The sequence below is a fragment of the Lissotriton vulgaris genome, chromosome 1_2 (genome assembly GCF_964263255.1).
Source record: "Lissotriton vulgaris chromosome 1_2, aLisVul1.2, whole genome shotgun sequence".
Taxonomy (NCBI): domain Eukaryota; kingdom Metazoa; phylum Chordata; class Amphibia; order Caudata; family Salamandridae; genus Lissotriton; species Lissotriton vulgaris.
In genome coordinates, this window is record NC_141686.1 from 294,571,211 (window position 1) to 294,595,759 (window position 24,549).

The following is a 24,549-nucleotide window of genomic DNA, read 5'->3' on the forward strand; positions in this document are numbered from 1 at the left end:
GCGTCGGGTATTGAACCCAGGTCCCGGGCCAGACCTCTGCATCAGGGTATGCCGCTCTAACCATTGAGCCACACTCCTCGAGTGAGAATTGAACAGTTGCACAGTATGGGGCTAGGAGCCCTTCTTAGTGTTTTGGGAGCTCCAGTCCCATTTATACTGAAGCTCTATTTGGGGAGATATGCAAGATGCCCTCTGAGCTAACAGACTCTGGCGAGGACCCCATGCGGCGGAAGGGCAGCAGGCCTCTCGCCTCCCCTCCAAACTACATGAAATAGCTGAGCCAGGAGAGACAGTAATGGTTGTTACACCGCACCCTGCAGGGGAACTGAAGGCAAAACAAAGTAGTACGACCTGCTTTTTAGGTCTCGCCTACGCAGCGTGCATGCGCTGGTTAGGAGGAAACCTTTAGGAATCGATTCACTTTTTGGGCCAAAAACGTGCACGCTTTGCATTGCTTTCAGTGCACGTTTGGCGATTCCCTTGCTAGAGCGAGCTTTGAAACCATCTGTTTGTATTTAACTTGCAAACAGATGGTGCCTCTGCTCGCTCCCGCAAGGGAAACGCCTAGTGTGCTCTCGGCTACACTCCCCCTACCCCTCCCCCTGCATTTATCACATCCCACAGAGTTTAGCCTGCAGGAGCGAGCATTGCCTCCTTGTTTTAATTAACACAGAGTGCGTGGCTTTTACGTGGAGAAGGTGCATTTTACGCAGAGTTAAGTAAACAAACGTAACTAGATGGCTATACTTTGGGATAATACTATTGAGTGGGAAGAGACATTGCTTCTGTTTAAAGGAAAGCAAATGGATAGTGCAATCTAAACTCGAAATCCATAATGGAATTTAATAGTTTAAATTCTTAGACCCCGAGACAGACTCGAATAGTGTTTATTGTTTACACCTCACACAACCTCAGTCGGATATCGATTTATTTTAATGTTTGCACTATCTCAATAAGAGGTTAGGCCGTGACCTTCAGCCTAGGGCCCTGCAGCTCATGGAACCGAAAGCTCATGGAACCGAAAGCTCATGGAACCGATTCTTGTCATTCCCAGCGCAGCCTTTCATCCTTGCGAGCTCGCAAAGTGTGTACCTACCGTTCTATGGGATTTCATGAGCGCCTTATCTGTGCACGCCATGAGACAAGGCAGTTGGTGCTGGGTGCTATGAACTTGTTTATAAAATCGATCTCTTGTTTCCAAAGACAATGTGTTTGTGTAGGTGTGTGGCGGTATGGGGGTCACGAGGATCACTATGGGCTATTCACTTCTTTTTTAAAATAACTTTACTAAAGTAAAGTTTGTTTATTTTTGTGCAGGCAACCGAGGGGTTTATTTTCTTCCAATTAAGTGTTAGTGTGCGAGATAGTGTTCAGATATTTTCCTCCAGGTACAGCCTGTGCACAATAAACTATGACCAAGCCACTTCACTTTTAGCTTTTTTTTCCGTTACAAGGCGGAGATTTTATTCAGAAATGATTTGGTTAATTCTATATTTCGAAGCTTCAGGCCCAAAGCACAAACTGTACACAAGCCACTGGCACACCACATCCTGCCACTATAGCAAGATTCGCTGTCTTTCCCATTCCAGGGTGTCTTCCACTCAGCTCCAGACTCCTCAAATAGGCTGAGGGAGACCCTAGGCTTGGTTTGTTGCAAATCTGCGCATTGGGAAGACTAATCGGGGTCAAGAGGATCAGTCACAAACACATGAACCACCTTTACGATGTCCGAGCCTGTGTGCTGGGCTCAAGGGCCAGTGCTTTAATAGAGAGGATGTAACCTTGCAGCTAGAGCGGTGGACCTCGAAGCTGGGGAACCGGGTTCGAGTCTCGGAAACGACACTCAACATTATGTGATTGTGGGCAAATCACTTAATCTCCCTGTGCCTAACAAAATGAATGTGTCGTTCTGTAACAAAACTGATGCTCATGTAAAGCGCTCTGATACCCAATGTCCTGGGTCTAGTTCACGCTATATAAAACTCTAAAAACAAAAAAGCTAACAAACAATCTCACTCTGGCCACCCAGCTCTTAATCAGACTTATGCTTGTCCCTTCTCTACTGGATCAGAGAGTACAGCTGAAGTGTGGTCCCAGAAGAAAGGCATAGAATTTGGTAACCATGTGGTCTCATCTCCTCTTCTTTGGCCAGATTAGAAAGCTGGGCTGAACTGAAGAGTACAGATGGTCAGGCTGGGTCAGTAAGGGTAGCCGGGACTTGGCCCTAGACTGCAACTGAACATGGCATTGAGCAGCTCCAGTAACTTGGCTGCCGGATCCTCCTCCTCACATCACAACGCTCTACTGAGAAAGGTCCTCAGGACCGGATTACTTCTTTGACCCCGCCAGTGGTTTTCAGGTGCAAGTCCTATATTTGGGGGATTATTATTCTAAAATAGAGTTATAGGAGACTGATGGAGCAATACAAGATCTCGGAAAGTTTCAGCAAAGTTTTACAGCAGTCAGGAGATTAAATGTGGTAGGGAGCTATATACTTTAATTTAGATCTTTTATTAACTTTACTATAACATTTATTATTAAGAAAATATATTATTATTATGTTTATGTTTCTTATATAGCGCCTGAATCGACCCCGAAGGGGTATCTCCGCGCTTGCCTTGGGAACCCGTCCTGGCTTTTCCCTGTGAGATAGCCCCTACAGGGCATCCCCAAGGTGAAAGCCAGGCATCCCGCCGCAGGGGGCCGTTGTGGAGATTAAGCAAGCTTAATGCCCAGAGTTGCAGAGTGTGAACCCATGATTAGGTCAGGCACCGAAGCGAGAATTATCGAGTCCATGGACATTTGAGCTCAAGACCCTGCCGCGTCGGGAATTGAACCCTGGTTCTGGGTCTGACCTCTGCTTCAGGGTCTGCCTGCTCTAACCAGTGAGCCACACTTCTCCACACTATACATAAAAGGAAGCTAATTTACTACAGTAGGTGTTAGCCACATGTAAATGTTTGACAGTAGCCAAGAAGATGAATAAATATTTTGTTAACTTTAATGCCAGGCAGCTGCCCAATCACCACTCTATAGAAAGCGGCATGACCTGCACTCAACAAACAACTGCATATATGTGGTCACAGTCATACAGTACAATGGTGCAAATAAACCAATCCCTAGTGTAGCCACAAGCTCAGAGCAGCACGTTAAGTTAGGCCTGCTGACACCGCACTCAACTGCAAACAGGATCACAGTTGAGCACAGAGTCCAAAGGCACAATAACTGCGATATATGGTACAAGTCGCAGTGACATCCTCCAGGTATCCTGCCTATCGCCGTTAATTTTCAATATTCAAATCCGTCCAATGTAGAAGTTTACCAGATCCTTTGAGCTGAAGGCAGTTTCCTATGCCTATGACACTCGAATGAATGAGAATTCCAGTCGTGCGGCATTGATTTCCGACCATTGAAGTTTTAGACCGTTCTGGCAACCTTAATTACCATACAAAATACAATACTGCAAGACTCCAACCGGATGGTGGATGTCTCCAACTCTTCAAATATTCTAGACAATCTTACTCAACACAAGACTCCAACCGGATGGTGGACGTCTATGATACCTCTTTAGGATTCAGTCAAGGATACCTCTTTAGGATCTAGTCTAGGATACCTCTTTAGGATCCCTACTATGTCCTTTTAATTAATAGGACGAACGGATTCCCATCTCCTGCAGGACATCCGCACCGGATCTCCGTTAGTCATTACGCATCTCTAGAATCCAATTATCGGATTCCTAGTTCGTGTGGCTGTTCGCATCGTTTCTCACAGTCCTGAGGAAGACACGCCTTTAAGCTTGACCAACTGAGCAATTCCCGGGTCGAAACCTTAACGATATGATCATTCATGTCCATACAGTCTCCTTGACCCGACTTAAAAAAAAAAAAAAATCACTATTGGGTCTTGTGAATTCATTTTACAAAATTGGATATAGGACAGAAACATTTACAAAAAATCATACATTTATGTCACATAGGTCATGTATATAGCCTATCACTGACTTCACTTGTCACTTTATGTCACCTAAATTCACAATAGTCTCCTTCTTTGTTTTGCCGCAATTTAATTGTGCCTGTGACAGCCATATTGGATTCTTTTGCAAACCAGAAAAGAGTAAAAATACCCTCCTCACAACTTATGTCTTTTTTGGTATGCTCTTATCGTAAATATACGGTCTTAAAATGTCATTTATTGAAAAGTTAATTTAGGATATATGACTGCTTTTGTATTTGATTACATATAACACAGCAATTGTATTACCCAACAGAATCAATTGTTGATTATAGAGGACACTCAGAACCTCATCAGATTTGATCAGTTGGCCCCCATCTCAGCTATGAGAGTGAAGGATGGACTTACATCCAGTGGATGAACTCTAAAATATGAAATTAACTCAACATAGGCAAAAGTGACAGCCATCTCTTGGGAGAAGACTACGCCTGATGGTGCAACACACTGTCGCAAATATGCCTGTGGACACATCCAAATGCAGTTCACAAAGCAAAGGTTTTGTGAATCACCCTCAATTCAGATTCTTAGTTTAGTTTAGTTTATGCATTTATAGCGCGCGTAATTCACCGTCAGACGGTCTCAGAGCGCGAACAGATGTACCCAGACAAGAATGCAGTGTCAAGCAGAGCTCATGGGAGGTGATTTAGAATACCAATGTTTTGAGGCTTTTCCTGAAGGATCGGTAGTTATTATCAGCTCTGAGTGACATTGGGAGGGAGTTCCATAGATCAGGAGCGAGTTTAGAAAAACTGCGATCTCCATTCCTCACTGTGCGAACTTTAGGGACACATAGAAGGTTTTTGTCAGCCGATCTGAGGGTTCTGGTCGGAAGATAGCTAGTTAGTTTTTTCTTCAAGTAGGCAGGTCCCTGGGCATGAACTGACTTGCGTACCAAGCAGCAGATCTTAAATTTTACCCTTTTCCTCACTGGCAACCAGTGGAGCTTAGTGAGGGTAGGGGCAGAAGGGGTGCGAGGAGGCAAGTTAAGAGTCAGTCTGGCTGCTGTGTTTTGCAGCACCTGCAACTTTGTCAGTGCTCCTTCGTTGATGTTCGCAAGCAGTGCATTCCCATAGTCAAGGCGACTAATTATGAGGCCTTGGATGAGGGGTTTGCGACAGTCTATGGGAAGCCACCTAAAAATCTTCCTGAGGCTTTTCATGATTCCAAAGCTCGTCTGGACTACCTGGTTGACGTGTGGTGACATAGATAGTGTATCATCTAATAGGATGCCGAGGTTCTTCACAGTTTCCTTGGGCATTGGACACTGCCCTAGCTCGTTTGGCCACCAATCGGCTGACCAAGTCTTCTTTGCCGGGCCAAAGAGCATGATCTCAGTTTTAGCCGTATTCAACATGAGATAGTTCTTAGCCATCCAGGTGTTTATGGCTATTCATGCAGTTGCTAAATCTGGTTAGGACATCTAGCAAATTATGTCCCCACTTAATCAAGATTTGGGTATCTTCGGCATAAGATACCGTATCGAACCCAAAGCTTCTAATAATATTTGCTAGAGGGGAGAGGTAAACATTGAAAAGGGTGGGGCTGAGTATTGAGCCCTGGGGGACTCCCTTATCATTCTCCACCATGTCAGATAGGAAAAGGCCTATTTTGACTCTAGATCGTCTGTCCTTGAGATAGCTCTTGATCCAGCTAAGGGCATGGCCCCCGACACCAATCTCTTCCAGCCTCTCTAAGAGTATGCTGTGGGAGATGGTGTCGAAGGCTGCCGACAAATCGAGCAGGATGAGAATCGCAGATTGCTTGGAATCAAGAGCTAGTCTGATGTTGTCCACTATCTCTACAAGAGCCGTCTCCGTGCTATGGGACGCTCTGAAGCCTGATTGAGATGTATCCAGGATGCCGTTATCCTCTAGAAATTTGGTCATTTGAGCGTTAATGGAAGCTTCCATGATCTTACTAAAAAGTGGAAGCAGGGCGATGGGGCGATAATTTATCGATTGGTTGGGGTCAGCATTGGTTTTTTTCAGGATGGGTTGGATCAAAGCTTCCTTCCAAACGGAGGGGACAGTAGCTTGGCTAAGTGATACATTAAAGATGTTGGTTACGATTGGCACCAGTGCGGGGCCAAGTTTGGTCAGGATCTTCCAATAATGCAAAGCTCTTTGCGTGGTGCTAAACAGGTATATAAGCACACAGTAATTTAAACCCCCCAGTGATATAATAAGCATCTTTTGCGGTGACGTTAGTAATGTTAAACTTATGGTTTAAGCAGTAATGAGGATGACTACGGATTTGTGTAAAGTTGATGCATACAGAGTCTAACTAGCACTGGCCCCGAGATCGCTTGCATTGATAATGTTTTTTTTAAAAAAAGGGCTGTAGTAACATTGGTACTATTTTATAATAATATATTATTCATTATTATTCGTTTTTCAGCTACCCCTGACGAAGGGCTGGACTATAGCCCGAAATGCATTGGGTTCTATATAAAATAAAAAGATTGCTGCTCTGAACATTTTTTGTGCATTTAAGATCTTATTTACAAAAGAGGTCCGGATGGGCACATTGAAATACGAGAAGTTACTTACATGCAGTGCGAGAATCATGTGGATTGGTTAAAAGTGACAACAACGTAAAAACAAGAAAAGACAAACAATGTATAAAATGTGAAATGGTGAAACGAGTTTAAATGAAGCTGGATTTGATATCCCCCCGAGCAGTGCACCTGGGAGTGGAGTATGTGCATGCATGCTCCCCATATGTTTATACTTTTCAGTGTATTCGGGCTTGCACAATCCCAGGGACGCACGCATTTGTGTAAATATTTTGGTTGGAAGAAACATGGATTAAAATAGATCAATATTGGAGTGCGGACCACCACCAATGTTCAGGATCTGAACGGAAGCAACGTCGTTGGGAGAGCCTGATTTAGCTTTATTCAGCCTGATATTTACCTCTTCCTCTGTGATTGGATTGAACTTAATGAGCTTGTAGTCGCAAGGAGAGTTCAGAGGATTGAAGGGTTCATTCTGGATTGCCCGCACCCTGTCAATGGGTTCATTGGGAAAGGTCCTATGGATGGCATCGATTTTATCCTTAAAATATGAGGCAAGTGTGTCTGCCCATTTCTGAGATTCAGGGGTAGAAAGTTGGCATTGCAGGGGAGAAGTAAATCCTTTCACTATAGCGTATAGTTCCTTGTGTGAATTACCTGCCTTCCTTATCTTTTCACTGAGATATGTTTTTTTGGCCAGGGCAATGTTGTTCAAATATCTTTTATGAAGGGATTTATAGAGGGTTTTATTTTCGTTAGTCTTGGTCTTCCTCCATCTGCGTTCTGCTACCCTGGCTTCTTGTTTATTTTGCTTTAACTCTTCTGCAAACCAGGGGAGCTTTATTCGAGGGGCATTTTATTTGTCGTTTAGGCGCTATGATGTCCAGAGCGTTGACTATAGCTCCATCCAAGTCGGAAACAATTTTATCAATGGGGGATTCAGAACCCAAATCAGGTGGAGTAAATATTTCCGCAAACTCGGTGACATTGATGTTTTTCCACGGACGGCAGGATTTTAGGTTCTTGTTGTGAGATGATACCCTTTCATAACTTTGTATTTCGAAATTAATAAGACTGTGGTCAGACCAAAGAATAGGCACTAGATCTATCAGTCTGGATTGTTGGGCGTTGGCACACACTACATCCAGCGTATGTCCAGCTTTATGTGTCGGGCCTGTCTCTAACATCCTTAGATCCAAAGAGTGGAAACTATTTATTAGCTCCACTGAATGAGGATCTTGGGTCAGCTCCAAGTGATAGTTAAAATCTCCCAATAATAGGAAGTTAGAGCTGGTCAAAACATGAGGGGCTATAAGCCCGACCAGCTTGGTAACAAAATTGGCTTTGGCGTCTGGTGGTCGATATACTAGAGCACCTTTCCAAGAGGTATTATTACCAATTTTGAGCAAGAAGATCAGAAACTCGCCTTCCGCTATCTGGTGTGAGTCAATGATACTAACTTTTAGCCCAGCTTTGTGAATAATCGCAAGCCCTCCACCCCTTTTTATTGTCCTGTCAAGATGGCATATTTTATAATCCTCGGGTAAGGCCAAGGCAATATCCGGTAGAGATGACTCCTCTTCTATTTCTGCACAAACTGACTGCGTTACTGCATTATGTTTCTAGATGATCCACATGCTTAAGCAGGTCCTACATGTCATTGTGTGGCAACAGCTCTGGTATATCTCGGTTAGACTACTACAATAGTATTCCAGGAGATCTACTGCCCAAATTGAAGTTCACCCAGAATGTGGCTGGTTTTCAAGTTATGCAAATGTGACCATAGCTCGAATACACTCGGCTTTTACACTGGCTCCCTGTTAAAAATGGTCCAGTTTAAGGCAGTATGTATTGTACACAGGAATATCTATAAGGTAGAACCTCTTGATCCCATATATCTCCAACCCTCTCTGTGTTCAACTCACCACCTCCAGGTCACCGTTCCTTGTTTGAACAAAGGGCAGCCCTGGGGGCTTACTGGAAAAGCCTGGTCTTCAGCTTCTGGCAAACGTCAAGTAGAGAGAAGGCTCTGATGTGTTGTGAAAGGTTGTCTGGCTCTGCCCATTTATGAATCAATCAATCATGACATTTGTATAGCGCGCTACTCACCCGGAAGGGTCTCAAGGTGCTGGGGGAGAGGGGTCCGCTACTGCTCGAAAAGCCAGGTCCTGAGTAGCATCCTGAAGGTGAGATGGTCCTGGGTTAGCCGAAGGTGGATGGGGAGGGAGTTCCATGTCTTGGCTGCCAGGTATGAGAAGGATCTTCCTCCGGCGGTGGCTCTGCGGATGCGTGGAACGACGGTGAGTGCGAGGCTGGTCGACCGTAGCTGTCGGGTGGGCGTGTAGAAGGTCAGGCGGTTGTTGAGGTACTTGGGGCCTTGGTCGTGGAGAGCCTTGTGTGCGTGGGCGAGGAGTCTGAACGTGATCCTCTTGCTGACGGGGAGCCAGTGCAGGTCTCTCAGGTGGCCGGAAATGTGGCTGTGTCAGGGGATGTTCAGAATGAGTCGTGCGGATGCGTTCTGGATGCGTTGGAGTCTTTTCTGGAGTTTGGCTGTGGTTCCTCCGTCGAGGGGGTTTCCATAGTCCAGTCGGCTGGTGACGAGTGCCTGGGTGACCGTCTTCCTGGTTTCGGTGGGGATCCATTGGAAGATCTTTCGGAGCATGCGTAGGGTGTTGAAGCACGATGAGACGGCGTTGACTTGTCTGGTCACCGAGAGGGAGGGGTCCAGGATGAAGCCCAGGTTACGTGCGTAGTCCGTTGGCTTGGGTGCGGTGCCCAGGGCCGGAGGCCACCAGGAGTCGTCCGAGGCGGAGGGCGATGACCCCAGGATGAGGACTTCCGTCTTGTCTGAGTTCAGTTTCAGGCGGCTGTTCTTCATCCACTCGACGAAGTCTCTCATCCCTTCGTGTAGGTTGGTTCTGGCGGTGGCTGGGTCGTTGGTGTGAGAGAGGATCAGCTGGGTGTCGTCGGCGTAGGAGATGATGTTGAGGTTGTGTTGGCGTGCGAGGGGGCTCATGTAGACGTTGAAGAGGGTGGGGCTGAGTGATGATCCCTGTGGTACGCCGCAGATGACTTCTGTGGCCTCGGATCTGAACTGGGGGAGGCGGACTCTCTGGATTCTTCCGGCGAGGAATGAGATGATCCACTCCAGTGCCTTCTCTTGGATTCCGATGTTGCTGAGGCACTGCACTAGGGTGCGGTGGCAGACAGTGTCGAACGCTGCGGAGAGGTCCAGGAGGATGAGGGCCGCTGTTTCCCCGGTGTCCAGCAGGGATCTGATGTCGTTAGTGGCTGCGATGAGGGCAGTCTCGTGCTGTGGTGGACTCGGAAGCCGGACTGCGAGTGGTTGAGGGATCCATTAGTCTCGAGGAAGGCGGCCAGCTGTCTGTTGACGGTCTTCTCGATGACTTTGGCCGGAAAAGGGGAGGAGCGAGATGGGGCTGAAGTTCTTGAGGTCGGTGGGGTCCACTGTAGGTTTTTTCAGGAGGGCGCTGAGCTCGGCGTGCTTCCAGCTTTCCGGGAAGGTGGCGGTGTTGAAGGAGGCGTTGATGACGTCCTGGAGTTGGGGTGCGATGATGGAGTCGGCCTTGTTGAAGACGTGGTGGGGGCAGGGGTCGGTTGGGGATCCGGAGTGGATGGTGTTCATCGTGCGAGTGGTGTGTTTGGTGCTGACCGGAGTCCAGGCACAGAGGGTGGTGGTGGGGGGCATTGGTTCGGTGGTTGGGTGCATGGTTGGTGTGCCGAAGCTGTTGTGTATTTCGGCGATCTTGTGGTGGAAGAACGAGGCGGGTGAGTCGCAGAGGTCTTGCGAGGGAGCGATGTTGTTTCCGGCGCTGGGGTTGGAGAGCTCTTTGACGATGCTGAAGAGTTCCTTGCTGTTGTGGGCGTTGGTGTCCAGTCGTTCTTTGAATGCTGTCTTCTTGGTGGTGCGGATCAGCTGGTGGTGTTTGCGGGTGGCGTGCTTCAGGGCAGTCATGTTGTCTGCGGTCTGGTCGTTGCGCCATGCTTTCTCGAGGGTGCGGCAGTTCTTCTTGGAGTCCTTAAGTTCGTCGGTGAACCAAGAGGCTTTCTTGCTTCTGTGTCCGCTGGGAGGGGTCTTCAGTGGTGCGAGGTCGCCTGCGCAGTTGGTGATCCACTGTGTGAGGGTGTTGGCTGCTTTGTTGGGGTCAGCTGTGCTGGCGGGAGCGTTCTGGCTGAGGGAGGTGGTGAGCTGGTCGGCGGTGATCTTGTTCCAGTTCCTGCGAGGAATCTGTTGCGGGTGGTGGTGGGTCCTGGTTCTTCTGAAGCTGAAGTGGACGCAGCTGTGGTCAGTCTAATGAAGTCCGGTGGAATGGCTAAAGGAGATGTACTTTCTGGAGGAGAAGACTGGGTCAAGCGTGTGGCCGGCGTAGTGGGTGGGGGTGTTCACCAGTTGTTTGAGTCCGAGGGTGGCGAGGTTGTCCAGCAGGGTGGTGGTGTTGTTGTCCTTGTTGTTCTCCAGGTGGAAGTTGAGGTCCCCTAGGAGGATGTAGTCGACGGAGGGGAGGGCGTGCGGGCTGACGAAGTCTGTGATGTCTTCGCTGAATTGTGTGCGTGGTCCCAGGGGTCTGTAGATGAGGGTGCCTCTGAGGGTGGTCTTGGGGTCAGTGTGTATCTGGAAATGGAGGTGTTCGGCGGCGGTGAAGGTGTTGTCGGAGCTGGTTGTGATGCGGATGGTGTTCTTGTGTACGATGGCGATGCCTCCTCCCGTCTGGTTGACGCGGTCCCTTCGGGTGATCTTGTATCCGTCCGGGATGATGATGGCGATGTCGAGCGCTGAGGAGGCGTTCATCCAGGTTTCAGTGAGAAGGCGACGTCTGGTGATGTTGTGTCGAGCAGGTTCCAGAGCTCGACAGCATGTGTGTGGACGGAGCGGGTGTTGAGCAGGATGCACTTGAGGTGGTTGCTGCTGGTGCTCGGCTTGGCGGGTGCGGTTCAGGTCCGGAGGCAGGTGAACTTGCAGGCTTGGCAGGTGAAGGGTCCGTGGGTGCGTTTCGGGGTGGCTCGGTAGCAGGCGGGGTTCCGGCGGGCATTGAGTGCTTGGAGGGTTGCGGCATCATAAGTTTGTCGGGTGCACTGGCATCGACGAGGACCAGGGGTTCGGGTTCTGGCGCTGGGCGCGGACGGGCTTGCCTTTGGCACGCCTTCGGCGCGTCCGCTGCGCGGTCGCTCTGAGGGCATCATAAGTAAGGAGCCGGGAGGGAAGAGCAGCTGGGTGGCGGGAGCGGGGCGGCGAATGGGCTGGAGGGGGGGGCCGCACGGAGGCAGCGGCGGGAAAAGGAGACTGGAGGTGGGCGGCTCAGCGGTGGCTGGGTCGTCCGAGCGACAGAGAGCGGCAAAACAGCGGAAAACGAGCGAGGCAGGAAGCAGCAGTGCGTGGAGCGACCTCGCCTAGTTACAGGCTCAGCGGTCAGTGTCTTTTCCCAGTGTGTCCCATCCAGTCCAGCCTTCAGATCTGTCTAGATTGCTACGCACTGCCTCCAGTGCCAGGGTCTGCCTAGTTTCCATCTCTTTTCAGTTTTCCTGGCTCTGCCCAGTCCTATCCTCCATCTGTGAACTCAGTCTGTCAGTCGCTGCACAGTCTCCAGTTCTGCCTGGTTACAATCGCTCACCCCTCTGTCCACTCTGAATGGTTCTGCTCAGAGTGCTAGCCTCTGCTCAACCCACACTCTACACAGCCTCGAGCTCGGTCTCTGCAGGAAGAGGTGTGGTGCAGCGGCCAGGGTGGCTGACTCCGGAACACGGGGGCTCATGGTTGGATCGCTGGCGGCAGGTTAGCCCAGCACCTTGTGACTGAGCAATACCTCGCTTAATCTTCCCGCCGCCCCCCAGCGCCGGGACACCTCTCCGGAGGCAGCAATGCGCTTTACAAATGCTGGTATTTAATTTATTTAATTTCTGTTAGCCTCTGCCCTGTCCAAAGACCAGCTTAGTCTGCCAGCCTTAGTCTGGTCCAAGCCCTACAAATACACCCACATCTGCCCGGCCCAGTCTCTGCCTCCAGTCTGTCAGACCTGGTCCAGGATACAGCCCAGCATCTAGCATGCCAGCTTCTGCCAAGTTCCCAGCAAAGTTCAGTGTACCAGGCTCTGCCCAGATTGACAGATTCTAACCAGTCTTCATCCCCTGTCAAGACTGCCAACCTCTGCCTAATGTCCACCTCTGTCCTTACCCAGTCCCCGGTCTATCAGGATAGGCCCAGGCTCTGCTTCCACTTGGCCAGCCTCTGTCCAGACCCCAGCTGTATCTCTAACCAGTCTGTCAACCTCTGCCTAGTCCCAGCTCTGTCTGGGCCTCATTTAGTTCAGCAGCAGTGCCCAGTACGCCAGGTATGTAGAGTTTCCAGCTCTGCCCAGTCGGCAACCCTAGCCCCCTGCTCTGCCGCCCAGACCATAGCTCTGTCTGTACCAACTCTGTCATCTCCTGCCCAGACTTCACCTGCGCCTCCAGTTAGTCCCAGCTCAGGTTCTGCCTCCAGTATGCCAGACTTCAACCAGTCTCCACCTCTATCCAGAATCCAGCTCCCTCTGTATCAAGTCTAGCTGCCACTGCCCAGTCCCCTAGTTCGATACAGCCTCCATCTGGTCTCCAGATCTGTCTCTGCCCAGTCTACCAACCACCATCTCTGTCTGGACTTCACCTAGCTCTTTAGTAGCTTTGCCCAGTATACCAGGCCTACCCAGTTCCCAGCAGCTCTGTCTAGTTGTCCAGCCTCTGTTCAGCTTCCACCTATGCCTCCGGTCCGCCAGCCCCCACTGAGGCTCTGCCTCCAGTCTCCCAAACTTTACCTATGCTGTCGGCTCTTGCTGTCTCCAGTTCTGCGCAGTCTTCAGTCGCTACCCATCCTCCAGCTCTGGGTCTGTCCTGTCTGCCATCTTCTACTCACCACCCATTCCATCTTGACCTCACGTAGTTCTTCAACAGAACTGCCCAGTATGACAGGCTTGCCCAGTTTGCAGCTCCCCAGCACTTCCCAGTATGCCAGGTGCGCCCAGTGTCCAACTCCCCCGAGTCTGCAGCCTGGGGGAAGCTGGAAACAGGCAGACCTTGGATACTGAGCAGTGATGTTGAGATCCAGATGGAGCTCCTGTCCAGTCCCATCTGCTGTCTGTAGCCAGTCTGCCAAACTAAGCCCACTTCCACCTCTGTCGCCAGTCAGCAAACACAAGCTCAGTGTCTGCCTCCACCCTGCCAGACTCCATCTCTGCTCAATCTTAGCCTTGCTCAGTCTAGAGCCTCTACCCAATCGCCAGCTGTCTCTGCCCAGTCTGCCAGCCACCGCCCATTCGGCCAACCTCTGCCCACCACCAGTTTCATCGGGATCTCACCTAATTCTTCTGGAAGCAATGCCCAGTATAGCAAGTGTTTAGCTTTGCAAGGTCAGCCAGCCTGACTGGAACCCATGTTTTCCTTTACCCAGTACGCCAGACCCTGACCAGTCTGCCAGCCACAGATCCCTCTGTACACATGATTCCCATCCCTCACAGCCCACCGACGTCTTACCTAGCTCTTCAGGAGCAATGCCCAGAATGCCAGGACTACCCTGGCCCCACCTCTTCCAGTCTTCTAGCTCATGCCCTGTCTGCTAGTTCTCCTAGCCTCTGATCTAGCCCCCTCTGTGCCACGTCTGTCAGTTCCTCACCTAGATCTTCAACAGCACTGCCCAGTGTACAATGTCTGCCAGCCTCTGCCAAGTCCCCAGCTTTGTATCTGCCCATTTTCCAGCTGAACCCAGTATGCCAGCTCCTGCCAAGTCTACCTGGTCCTCAACTCTGCCCAGGCTCCCCCGGATCTTGCAGAGCACTGCCCAGTATGCCAGGGCTGCCGGTACACCAGTCCCTAACCAGTCTGAGAGTACCCTGGGTTTGGCCTGGACTCACAAGCCAGGCCTACCCACTGTGCCAGCTCCCTCTGTGCCCACTTTGCCAGCTCCCCCATCCTCGCCTGTTTATTCTGCCACCCTGCCCAGTGTGTCAGCACCCTGGTCTCTCTGTATCTACTGTGCAAGTCTCACCAGGTTCTTCAGCAACACTACCCAGTCTGCCCGTCCCCCAGCTTCGCCTGGGTCTCACTTGGTTCTTCAGCAGCACCACACATTATGTCCGGTCTGTTCGGTGTCCAGCTCTGTTCAAGGCTCCAACCTCTACTCATTCTGTCAAGCCTGCCATCTAGCTCTCTACCCACTCGGCCACACGCCCAGCCACATTCTAGTTCTTCAGGATCACTGCCCAGCGTACCAGCACCCTCTGTACCAACCCTGCCAGCCCCCACAGCCTCACCTAGTTCCTCAGCAGCAGTGCCCGCCTCCTTTGTACCAACCCCCCTCCCCCACAAGCCCACCTGGTTCCACAGCAGCACTCCCCTCCCCCACCGCCCCCCATCACCTCGTTTCTCAGTAGCACTCGCCTGGTTCCTCAGCAACAGTGTTCAGTATGCCAGGCCTGCTCAGTGTGCCCGCACTCAGGTCTCTCTATACCCACTGTACAACCCACACCGGGTTCATCAGCAGCATTGCTCAGTCTGTCAGTCCCCCAACTTCGCCTGGGTCTCACTTGGTTCTTTAGCAGCACTGCCCAGTATGCCAGGTCTGCTTAGCAGATCAACCTCTACCCAGTCAGTCAAGGCTGCGTAGTGTGAAATCTCCCTCTGTACCAACTCTGCCAGCCTCCACAGTCTCTTAGTAGGAGCCCCAGCCTCCTATGTGCCAACCCCCTAGCCCTTACCCGGTTCCATAGCAGCACTCCCCGATACCCCCACCCTTCGTTCCTCAGCAACAGTATCCAGTATGCCAGGCCTGCTCAGTGTGCCAGCCGCCAGCCCTTTCTGTGCCCTCCTCCTCTCACCTGGTTCTTCAGCAGCATTGCCCCTTCACCTGGTTCCTCAGCAGCACTGCCCCCAGCCCCCTCTGTGCCCCCACACCTGGATCCTCAGCAGCACTGACCGCCCCTCTCCTCTCACCTGGTTCCTCAGCAGCATAGCAGCCAGCCCCCCTATGTCCCCCCTGCCCCCCTATCTGGTTCTTCAGCAGCACAGTCCCTTCAGCAGCATTGCCTTCCAGTACCCTCTGTGGCCCCCCACCCCCCAGCCCAGCTCATCTCACCTGGTTCCTAAGCAGCATTGCCCTCCCCCCAAGCCCCCTCACCTGGTTCCTCATCAGCATTGCCCCACTAGCCCCCTCTGTGCCCCTCACCTGGTTCTTCAGCAGCTCTTCCTCCAGCTGCTGGTAGTGGTTGCCCCAGACCTGCAGGTGCAGGGGGTATCTTTCTGCCACCCACGTCATGGCGCCTGCATCTTCTGCTCTGCTGAGTGGGGAGCGTCCTGAAGGGGGGGGGGATCTCACCCAGGTGGGGGGTGGTCGTGGGAGGGGTCTTTGGAGAGGGGGGGGTTATTCGGGCCCACTGTGCACCTGCCGCAGCGGCCGGGCCTCTGCTCTGCGGCCCCGGAAGAGCCGCACCGGGGGCCGGAAGTGCCGCCCCCACGGACGAGAAGAGGGGGGGGGGGGTTAGAATGGACGAATCAGCAGAATGAAGCCGCAGAGGGGGCGGGAGCGGCGCGCGGGCGGATAACCCGGAAATGGCGCTGCGGCCCGCGGGCGGAAGTCTTTATTGACGGGGTGACCCGGAGGGGTGGGGTGTACCGGGGGCGGGAGGGGGTGCACCGGGTGTGTACCGGCGGAGGGGGGTGGGGAGGGGTATGTTGTCAGCTGCGCCCCGCGGGAGTGGGGGGCGCCACCAAGCACCTCCGGGTCACCATGGAAACGGCGGGGCCGCCCCTCCCGTGCCGCAGGGGCCGCCGCAGCTCCTCAACTGTCACCGGGCCTGGGCGCAGCCGGGCTTTGTGTGTCAGGGGAGGGGCGAGGAGGGGAGGGACCGAGGGAGGAGTGAGAGAGGCAGGAAGGAGGGACAGAGGGTGGAGGGACTGATGGAGTGTGAGAGACAGAGGGAGGGAGAGGGACTGATAGAGTGAGGGAGGCAAGGACTAAGGGAGTAATGGAGGAGAGACTGAGGAAAGAGAGAGAGGCAGGAAGGAGGGACAGAGGGAGGAGGAACTTTAGGAAGAGAGGAGGGACTATTGGAAGGAAAGAGGGATTGCAGAGAGGAAAGAGGGACTGATGGAGTGAGGGAGGAGAGAGTGAGGGAGGAAAGAGTGAGAGAGGCAGGAAGGAGGGACAGAGGGAGGCAGATAAAGATTGAGGAGAGACTAAGGGAAGCAGGAAGGAGGGACTGAGGGAGGAGGAACTTCAGGAAGAGAGGAGGGACTATTGGAAGGAAAGAGGGATTGCAGAGAGGAAAGAGGGACTGATGGAGTGAGGGAGGAGAGAGTGAGGGAGGAGAGACTGAGGAAAGAGTGAGAGAGGCAGGAAGGAGGGACAGAGGGAGGCAGATAAATATTGAGGAGAGACTAAGGGAAGCAGGAAGGAGGGACTGAGGGAGGAGGAACTTCAGGAAGAGAGGAGGGACTATTGGAAGGAAAGAGGGATTGCAGAGAGGAAAGAGGGGCTGATGGAGTGAGGGAGGAAAGAGTGAGAGAGGAAGGAGAGCCAGAGGGAGGCAGAAAGGAGGATCTGAGGGAGTGTAGAGAGACAGAGTGAGGGAGGAGATTTAATTTTTAATTTCTCCCCCCCCACATCAGGCATCGCTAGCTTCCAGTCCGTCATGCTGTTTATCCGCGATTGGATGAATGCGAACCACCTCAAACTCAACTCGGATAAAACAGAGCTGGTTCTAACTGGGGGCAGCGGCAACCCTTGGTCTCCCTCCTTTTGGCCCCTTTCCCTTGGTCTCCCTCTCACTCTGTCAAGACCCTCGGAATCACACTTAATCATCATCTCACACTTCATTCCCACATTAGTTCTGTTGTCTCCTCTTGTTTCTTTACCCTGCGTATCATTAGGAAAATATCCAGTTTTTTTTCTTTCCCTGCACTTAAACTGATCGTAATGACCATGGTCCTAACTAAGATCGACTTTGGCAACATCATCTACAAGGCGCCCCTGCCTTGCACTTCAACGTCTCCAGCTGGTGCAGAACCAGGCAGCCCGACTGGTATATGGCCTATCTAAATCCCATCACTCCTCTCCTCTCCTCCTTTCTCTTCATTGGCTTCCTATCAAACAACGGGCCCTCTTCAAACTTGGATGCCTTACTTTTCAAGCTCGGGCGGGCACGGTTTCTGCCTTTATCAACTCTGCCATTACCAACTACTGCCCCCCTAGAGATCTTCGTTCATCCACCAAATCTCTATTAGTCATCCCCCACTTCAAGAAACAATGATCGGGAGGCCAGAAATTTTCGGTCCTGGCACCCACCTTTTGGAACACTCTTCCGCCCTCAGTCAGACACTCCCCTTCCTATATGGAGTTTCGCAAGGCCCTCAAAACTTTTTAGTTCCAGCAAGCTTTCAGCCCCTAGTACTTGTGTCCTTTCAGCTCAGTGTTCCCCCCAGCGCCAAGAAACTGCATAGTGAACGAGCGCTCTATAAATCCTTAAAAATTCAAATTGAATGAGGTTGGAGGGACTGATGGAGTGACGGAGGAGAGACTGAACGAGGGAGGAGAGCCCAAGAGAGGCAGGAAAGGAGGGACTCGGGGAGGAGCAACTTCAGGGAGGGAGAAGGGCGTCATGGCAGGAGTGAGGGAGAAGAGAGACAGAGCGAGGGAGGAGATACTGCGGGAGGACGGACTAAGAGAGGAGGGACTGCAGGGAGGGAGAAAGGACTGATGAAGGAGGGACTGGGAACTTAAGGCTTTTCCTAACAGCTCTTTCCGCACTTTTGAATGCCTATCCCTTGAACTTCAATTGCACCACCGCTCACCCCTCAAATTCCATTTACTCCAATACTCGTTTTTTTTTTTATTGAAGAATAAGGATAAAAATAAAGACAATACAATAAATCTTTAAAGGTACAAATGAACAAATTCTTGGTATCATGACACTTACAATAATCAAAAAGCAAATCAAGGGAAGAAGATAAGAAAAGGGAGAGAGAGAAAGAGAGGGAGAGGAGAGAAAAGATAGAGGAGAAGAGAAAAAAGAGGTGAGAAGAGAGAGGACAGGTGTATCCATAGGGCAATAGTAGTTGGTTTACCCAGACTTGGCACGCTGTGGGCGACCAATACTCGTAAAGTGACAATCAGATCATCGTGGGTGACTTCAATCTCCACTGGGGCTAGTCTCAAGACTCCTCTGCGAATTTGCAGGCCACCTTCCTCTCTGCAAACTATCTTATCCAACACTGCACAGAAACAACACACTCTAAGGGCGCAATCCTGGACCTTGTCATTTCGAAAAGAGGCATGCTTACTATCGCTACCCCCTTTTCATGTAGACTGGTCATCCCATTCTCTCTTCACCTATCACAATCTATAACTCTCTGCCAACCTAAGAGGGCTACCTCCTGGTTCCGTGACCTCGGCACCCTCTGTGAATCGGCTTTGCTTTCACTTCTAAGGCTAGACCTGAACCTAGATGTTAACAAACTCACCTCCCAATGCCTCACAGTCCTTGCAGTCGAAATCAATAACATCGCTCCTCACCAAAGCAAAAAGAAAAGGCCCACTCCCTCAGCACCTTGGTTCAACAAATCCCTCTATGAAGAAAGGAAGTACCTAAGATTCCTGGAGAAACAATGGAGACAAGCGCCCTCCACCGATAATTTGGCCATGCTTCGTTCAGCAAGATCAGAGTACCACAAGCCTATCTTCCTGGGAAAAGCGGCGCACTTCAGAACCCTCCTCGACTCAGCCAAGAATAGACCCAAAGGGGAGGAGCCAAGACGGCGGCCAAAATGGCCGCATAGACGCCGCTCGCCCTCACCTCCCACACTATCTTGGCGTCGATCCTGCATCCCGACTGCGGCCAAGCATGGCTGAATGTCCGTGGAGCCCGGCAATGTTACTCCGGCACGAAATCCGCCCCTGATGGCCGAGATCCATCGCTCCGAACTTTCAGGCCCCTGCATTGAGTGAGCCGGGGCCTCGAGTGGCGCTGCAGCCGGCGCGCGGCTGAACAACAACGGCCCCGAGCGGCCATCTTTGCCCGGTGATCCAGACCGGGACTTTTGAATGGACGCAGCCCGAGACGGCTGCTCGGGGATTGGCGCTGGCACCCCGGAGCAACCCAACAAAGAACACCGTTGCCTGCCATTGACCGTCAGCTCAGCTACACCTACCAACACACGACTAGACTTCGCCCTACCCCATGGATTGACGGCGACCGATGGACCTCCCTGCAATGCTGCTCTGAGGAAACGCTCGGATGCGCCCAGTGAGTGTTTTGCAATGCGGTGGGTGTTTCTGGTCTCTAATGTGCCTGCTACGACTTGCTAGTGTGTTGTGGACGGCGATCGACTTCCTGGCTACCGGTGGGGCTTGTTCCTTTGCCTGTTTTGGGGTCCCCTACAAGAGAGGCGCGCTACGTTGACCCGAGCAGAGGCGATGGAACCCATGATGCGAGACGTCCTACTGGCCCTTATAGATTTGCACTCCGCATTGAGGTGTCGCTGGATGCCCGTTGATGACTTGCAGATGGCGGTGATGTGTCCAATGGCATACGGCCAAACTGTTGATCCGAAGCCCGACCTTTCCAGGTTTGCCGACGCTGAGGACCCCCTGAATTGCGTGCTATTAGATTGTGGACTTGGTGGGTCCTGCAGCCAAGCTTTTGTGTCTGCTGATTTTTTCACCCCCCAGCCGGCTATTACCGCTCCTGCCTTTCATTACCCTGTTTTCGCTACGGATAGCGAGTTATGGAGTTGCACTATAGCATTGACTTTTTTCCCTTTCCTCGCTGCTATATTGGCTCCAAAAGTGACTGTGGATTCATCGAACCTGCCTTCCCACAACGTGCGGCGCATTTCTACTTTGGCTCGGACCAGACAAGGCTGAACCTGGACTTTTTAAGTACCTGCTGGGTGCTCTTGGTGCCGGATTGTGACATGGCTTATGGCTGTGTCTTGGAGTGACTGGGATGGCTCTACAATGCTGTTTGCCCTCCATTACGGTGGGCTCACTTGTTTTTCAGGATGGGTGGGGGGGGCGTGTCTGGGGCCGGAGCTAGGCCCTCCTCCTGTTTTCCCTTTTTCGGGGCTCTTTGGGGCGATAGGCATGCCTATGGGGGGGTGGGCCGTGGCCTTCCGCTGCATGCAGGGTGGGGGTGGGGCGTGTTTTGTGTTTCTCTTTGTCTCTATGGCCCGCTTTTTCTTTCTTCTTTTCTTGTTCCTTCCTAATATATCTTCCTTTAATATCTCTTTATAGTTGGAGTCGGGGGTCTGGGTTCCTCGGGAGGATTATTGCTTGTGTCCTTTATGTTGCAAGATCCTGTTAATATTGCTTGCTTCGTTGGCGGGTTACTGTGACTCAGTGGATTGTTTTCGGACTTATATCCTCTTGTTGTTTTCCCAATGATGCACTCATTTGAAGGCTACTATCCTGTCACGAGAATAGCATGGTGAACAATGTCGTAATATTGCCTTTAGTCTGATCCTTCAACTTTATTTTAAACTGGACTCCTCCAACATCCTGTACCACTGCTGACAATTTTGCTCGTTAATCCTGATTTAATGTACCCGGTCTCGCCGGAGAACGCAGTGTCATTATCCTCTGTTGCGCGATGATTTGATGTCTGGATGTTATTGTTTAATGGCCTCTTGGCCTCTATTTGATTTGCACGCAATGTAATCCTGAGGTTTCCAAATAAAAATCTTTAAAAAAAAAAAAGAATAGACCCAAAAAACTATTCGATCTCATCAAGAATCCAACCTGCTCTCCCCCAACCTCCGAGTTGGAGGATTCTACAAAGAAAGCAGCGGATTCGCTATATTCTTTGACGAAAAAGTGAAATCCCTTGTGGATCAGGTCAGTCATCCTACCCCTCCAGAGGAGCGCAAATCCTTAGCCATTTGGCAGAACTTTGACCCCCGTCTCCAAAGATGCCCTTCTCAAATGCATCCTCGACACAAAGCCCTACAACCATTCTCTTGACCCCATCCCTAGTGCCATTGCCATTGACTTCTATTCCCATTCTCTGTCCTATTGGACCACTTTGGTTAACCTCTCCCTCGGTCAAGGCTCCCTTCCTGTTTCCTTCAAAACTGGGCAGGTCATCCCTCTGCTTAAAAAAACCCACTGCTGATGCGAATGACCTCAACAACTTCCGCCCCATTACTAACTTACCTTTTCTTACGAAAATCACAGAAAGATGTGTAGCGAAACAACTCTCCCGTCATATCAAGGAAAATGATCTTGACAATTTCCAGTCCGGCTTAGTTCAAAACTGCAGCACTGAAACAGCACTGCTGCAAGTGATTGATGACGCGCTGCGGATACTTGATTCTGGGGAGTCTTGTCTTCTTATTCTCTTTGACCTTTCTGCAGCCTTTGACACTGTCAATCACAACACTCTCATTAACACTCTTCAACAGAGAATGGGCATGGAGGGCACTGTGCTTAAATGGTTTGCTTCCTTCCACTCTGATAGATCCCAAATTATCAAAATAGCGAATAGTCTTTCATCTCCTTTGGCGGTAGGTCAAGGTGTTCCCAAGGCTCTATACTTGCACCCACATTGTTCAATCTCTATTTAGAACCACTGGGAAATCTCCGAATTAAATCCGGGATCCACTACTATCTCTATGCGGACGGCACTCAAATTTACCTCAAGGTTGCCGCCACTCACGATCTCTCCATTCTAAGCTCTACTCTCGACTCAATTCAACTCTGGATGTTTACTCATCAACTGATTCTGAATCCCTCTAAAACTGAATTCCTCCTCCTCTCCTCCTCACTTTCTCGTCCCCCGGTTCAATCATGGATGGATCAGATGGATCTACTTAACAATAACCCCATCTTTGCCGACAGCGCAAAATCCCTTGGTGTCATACTTGACATAAATTCCATTGCAAATTCTGCTCGATACCAACTGCGCCTTCTTTGGGGGATTCGTCGCTTCTTCCCGCAGCATGACCGTAAAACCCTGGTCCAATCGCTGGTTCTCTCCAGACTGGACTACTGCAACTCTCGTCTTACTGGCCTCCCTGTGAGAAGTTGGCCTGATAAGTGATATCCACTATTCTAGTGGGCACCCTGTATCAGTCCAAACAACCCTTATGGTGATGGTTGTAAAGTCAACCTTATTGACCAGCTATCCTAGTGGTAGCATGGACAGAGCAGTCTTAGGCTAAACTTCAAGAGGGCATGTGAAGCCAGCTGTTTTACCATATGTAATCCCTTTAATACCAAGTGAAAGGACACCACACAGGTTATATATAAAAATATATATGTATTTATTACGAACACAACCCTCTGAACTCTTTATGAGGTCAGAGGCATAAGCACATAACAAGATACTTAATTATCATACAATAAGTTGCACAAAATACAGTAGAGCCCTAGGGGCACGTAAAACCATATACTAAAATAGTGGTATAAAGACCATGTCACGAACAAAGGATAGGCCTAGGGCCTAGGGAATTGCTGGGGCTACGCTGTACTACCAAGAGTTAGGAAGCAGGAGACCCACCGGAGGCGTGTGCAGTGTCTTAACACACACACACACGAGTTACCATAGAGTTAGAATGGGAACGAAAGAATTGAAACCAAGTTCTTTTAGGGCACTTCCGGATGGACTAGGAGAAAGCTACTTGAAACTTAGACACTAGGATAGTCAACACTTTTCTGAATATTAAGGCTTTTTGGATGATATCCAGCCTTCCTTGGCCAAGAAACTTTTTATCCAGTTCAGACACGGCTCATTGCCACTGAGGGCTGTAACATACAAATGGCGGAACGCCCCCCCAACAACCAGTACTTGCCCGGGGTGTTCGAGCGGCAGAGAGACAGATATGCACGTTTTGCTCTTCTGCCCCACCTACGCTAGGGCAAGGGAGAAATGGATTTTGCAGCTATGCAGGCTAGGAGCTTTAGGGACTACAGCGAGGTCTTCAGGATTCTTAAATATGACACTACCCCCCCTGATAGTGTTCGCCACAGCTAGATTTCTTCAATCTATGTTGCATACAAGATGTGCAATACTAAAGCTGGAAGCTCATACTTCGCCCTAAGGGTTATTTTTAGGAGGTGTCATACCTTTTTATATATTTTTATATACTGATATTTTGGTGTTTTAACCAATGTTCTTAATATTTGCAGGAACTGTTTATACAAGATTTTTAACATATTTAAGCTTAGTTTTATCAGTTCTATTTTGTTATCTTGATGTGTATCTTGTGTATGTATGGCCTTTTTATGGTATGTTTACCGAAATAAAGTACTTTGACTGACTGACTGGTCTCTGCAGCCACGTGGACCAGGAGGTGTCGACGACGACCAGGAGCTGGATATGGACTGTCCCACAAAGGCTCTCGCTGTTGGCGGTGTCGGCTTCCGGATTAGAGTCAACAAGCCTTGGCAAAGGCAACCCACGCAGGAATCGGAGATGGCTTCTTGATCAGACCAGCAAGGTCTGATGGACTTCTCCTTTTCAGGGCAGCAAGGGCGAGCCTCGAGCAACCAGGCCAGTGGTGTAGATTTGAAGGTTCGTCGTCACACAGGCCACTGCAAGCGACAGGATAGACGCGTCGAGCAGGAAAATGCAGAAGGGCCCCATGCAGAACTCGTGGAGTGTGGGGGGCTGATCTTCGGTGAAGTTGTTGCTCGGGGCTGGGGCTTCTCAATCCCCAATGCACAACTTCGAGGGTGCCTCAGAAGCTGCACAAGTAGGAAAAAGCAGGCTTTTCATGATGGCCGGTCTCTCGTCGCCTCCCCGGGTCTCAGCTTTGCACGGACTGTGGATCGGGGTCTGAGAAGTCTGGAAGTCTGGCTCTTGTCGGACTCTGTGCTCGGGCTCCTGCGGGAGCATCGACAAAGTAAACTGCAGATTGCTGGATGGTGCCTGTAGGTACAGGGTGGTCACTCCTTGACCACAAGGGAGATTCTTTAGTCGTCTTCTGTGAAGTAGATCGTCGAAGGTCCAGAGTTTCGTTTCAAGTTTCAGTTCAGGATAAATCTA

At 50.7% G+C, this 24,549-nt stretch overlaps 1 protein-coding gene across 1 annotated transcript in view; it reads right to left on the bottom strand.

Moving 5' to 3' along the window:
* ANKRD13D (ankyrin repeat domain 13D) overlaps positions 1-16,388 on the bottom strand; it is a 134,448-nt gene extending 118,060 nt beyond the window's left edge. Inside the window, exon 1 of the mRNA XM_086953269.1 lies at positions 15,735-16,388. Coding sequence (XP_086809395.1) covers positions 15,735-15,824 — 90 coding nt within the window. The 5' untranslated portion in view covers positions 15,825-16,388. The remainder of the gene's footprint in view (positions 1-15,734) is intronic.
* Between the last annotated feature and the right edge of the window lie 8,161 nt (positions 16,389-24,549).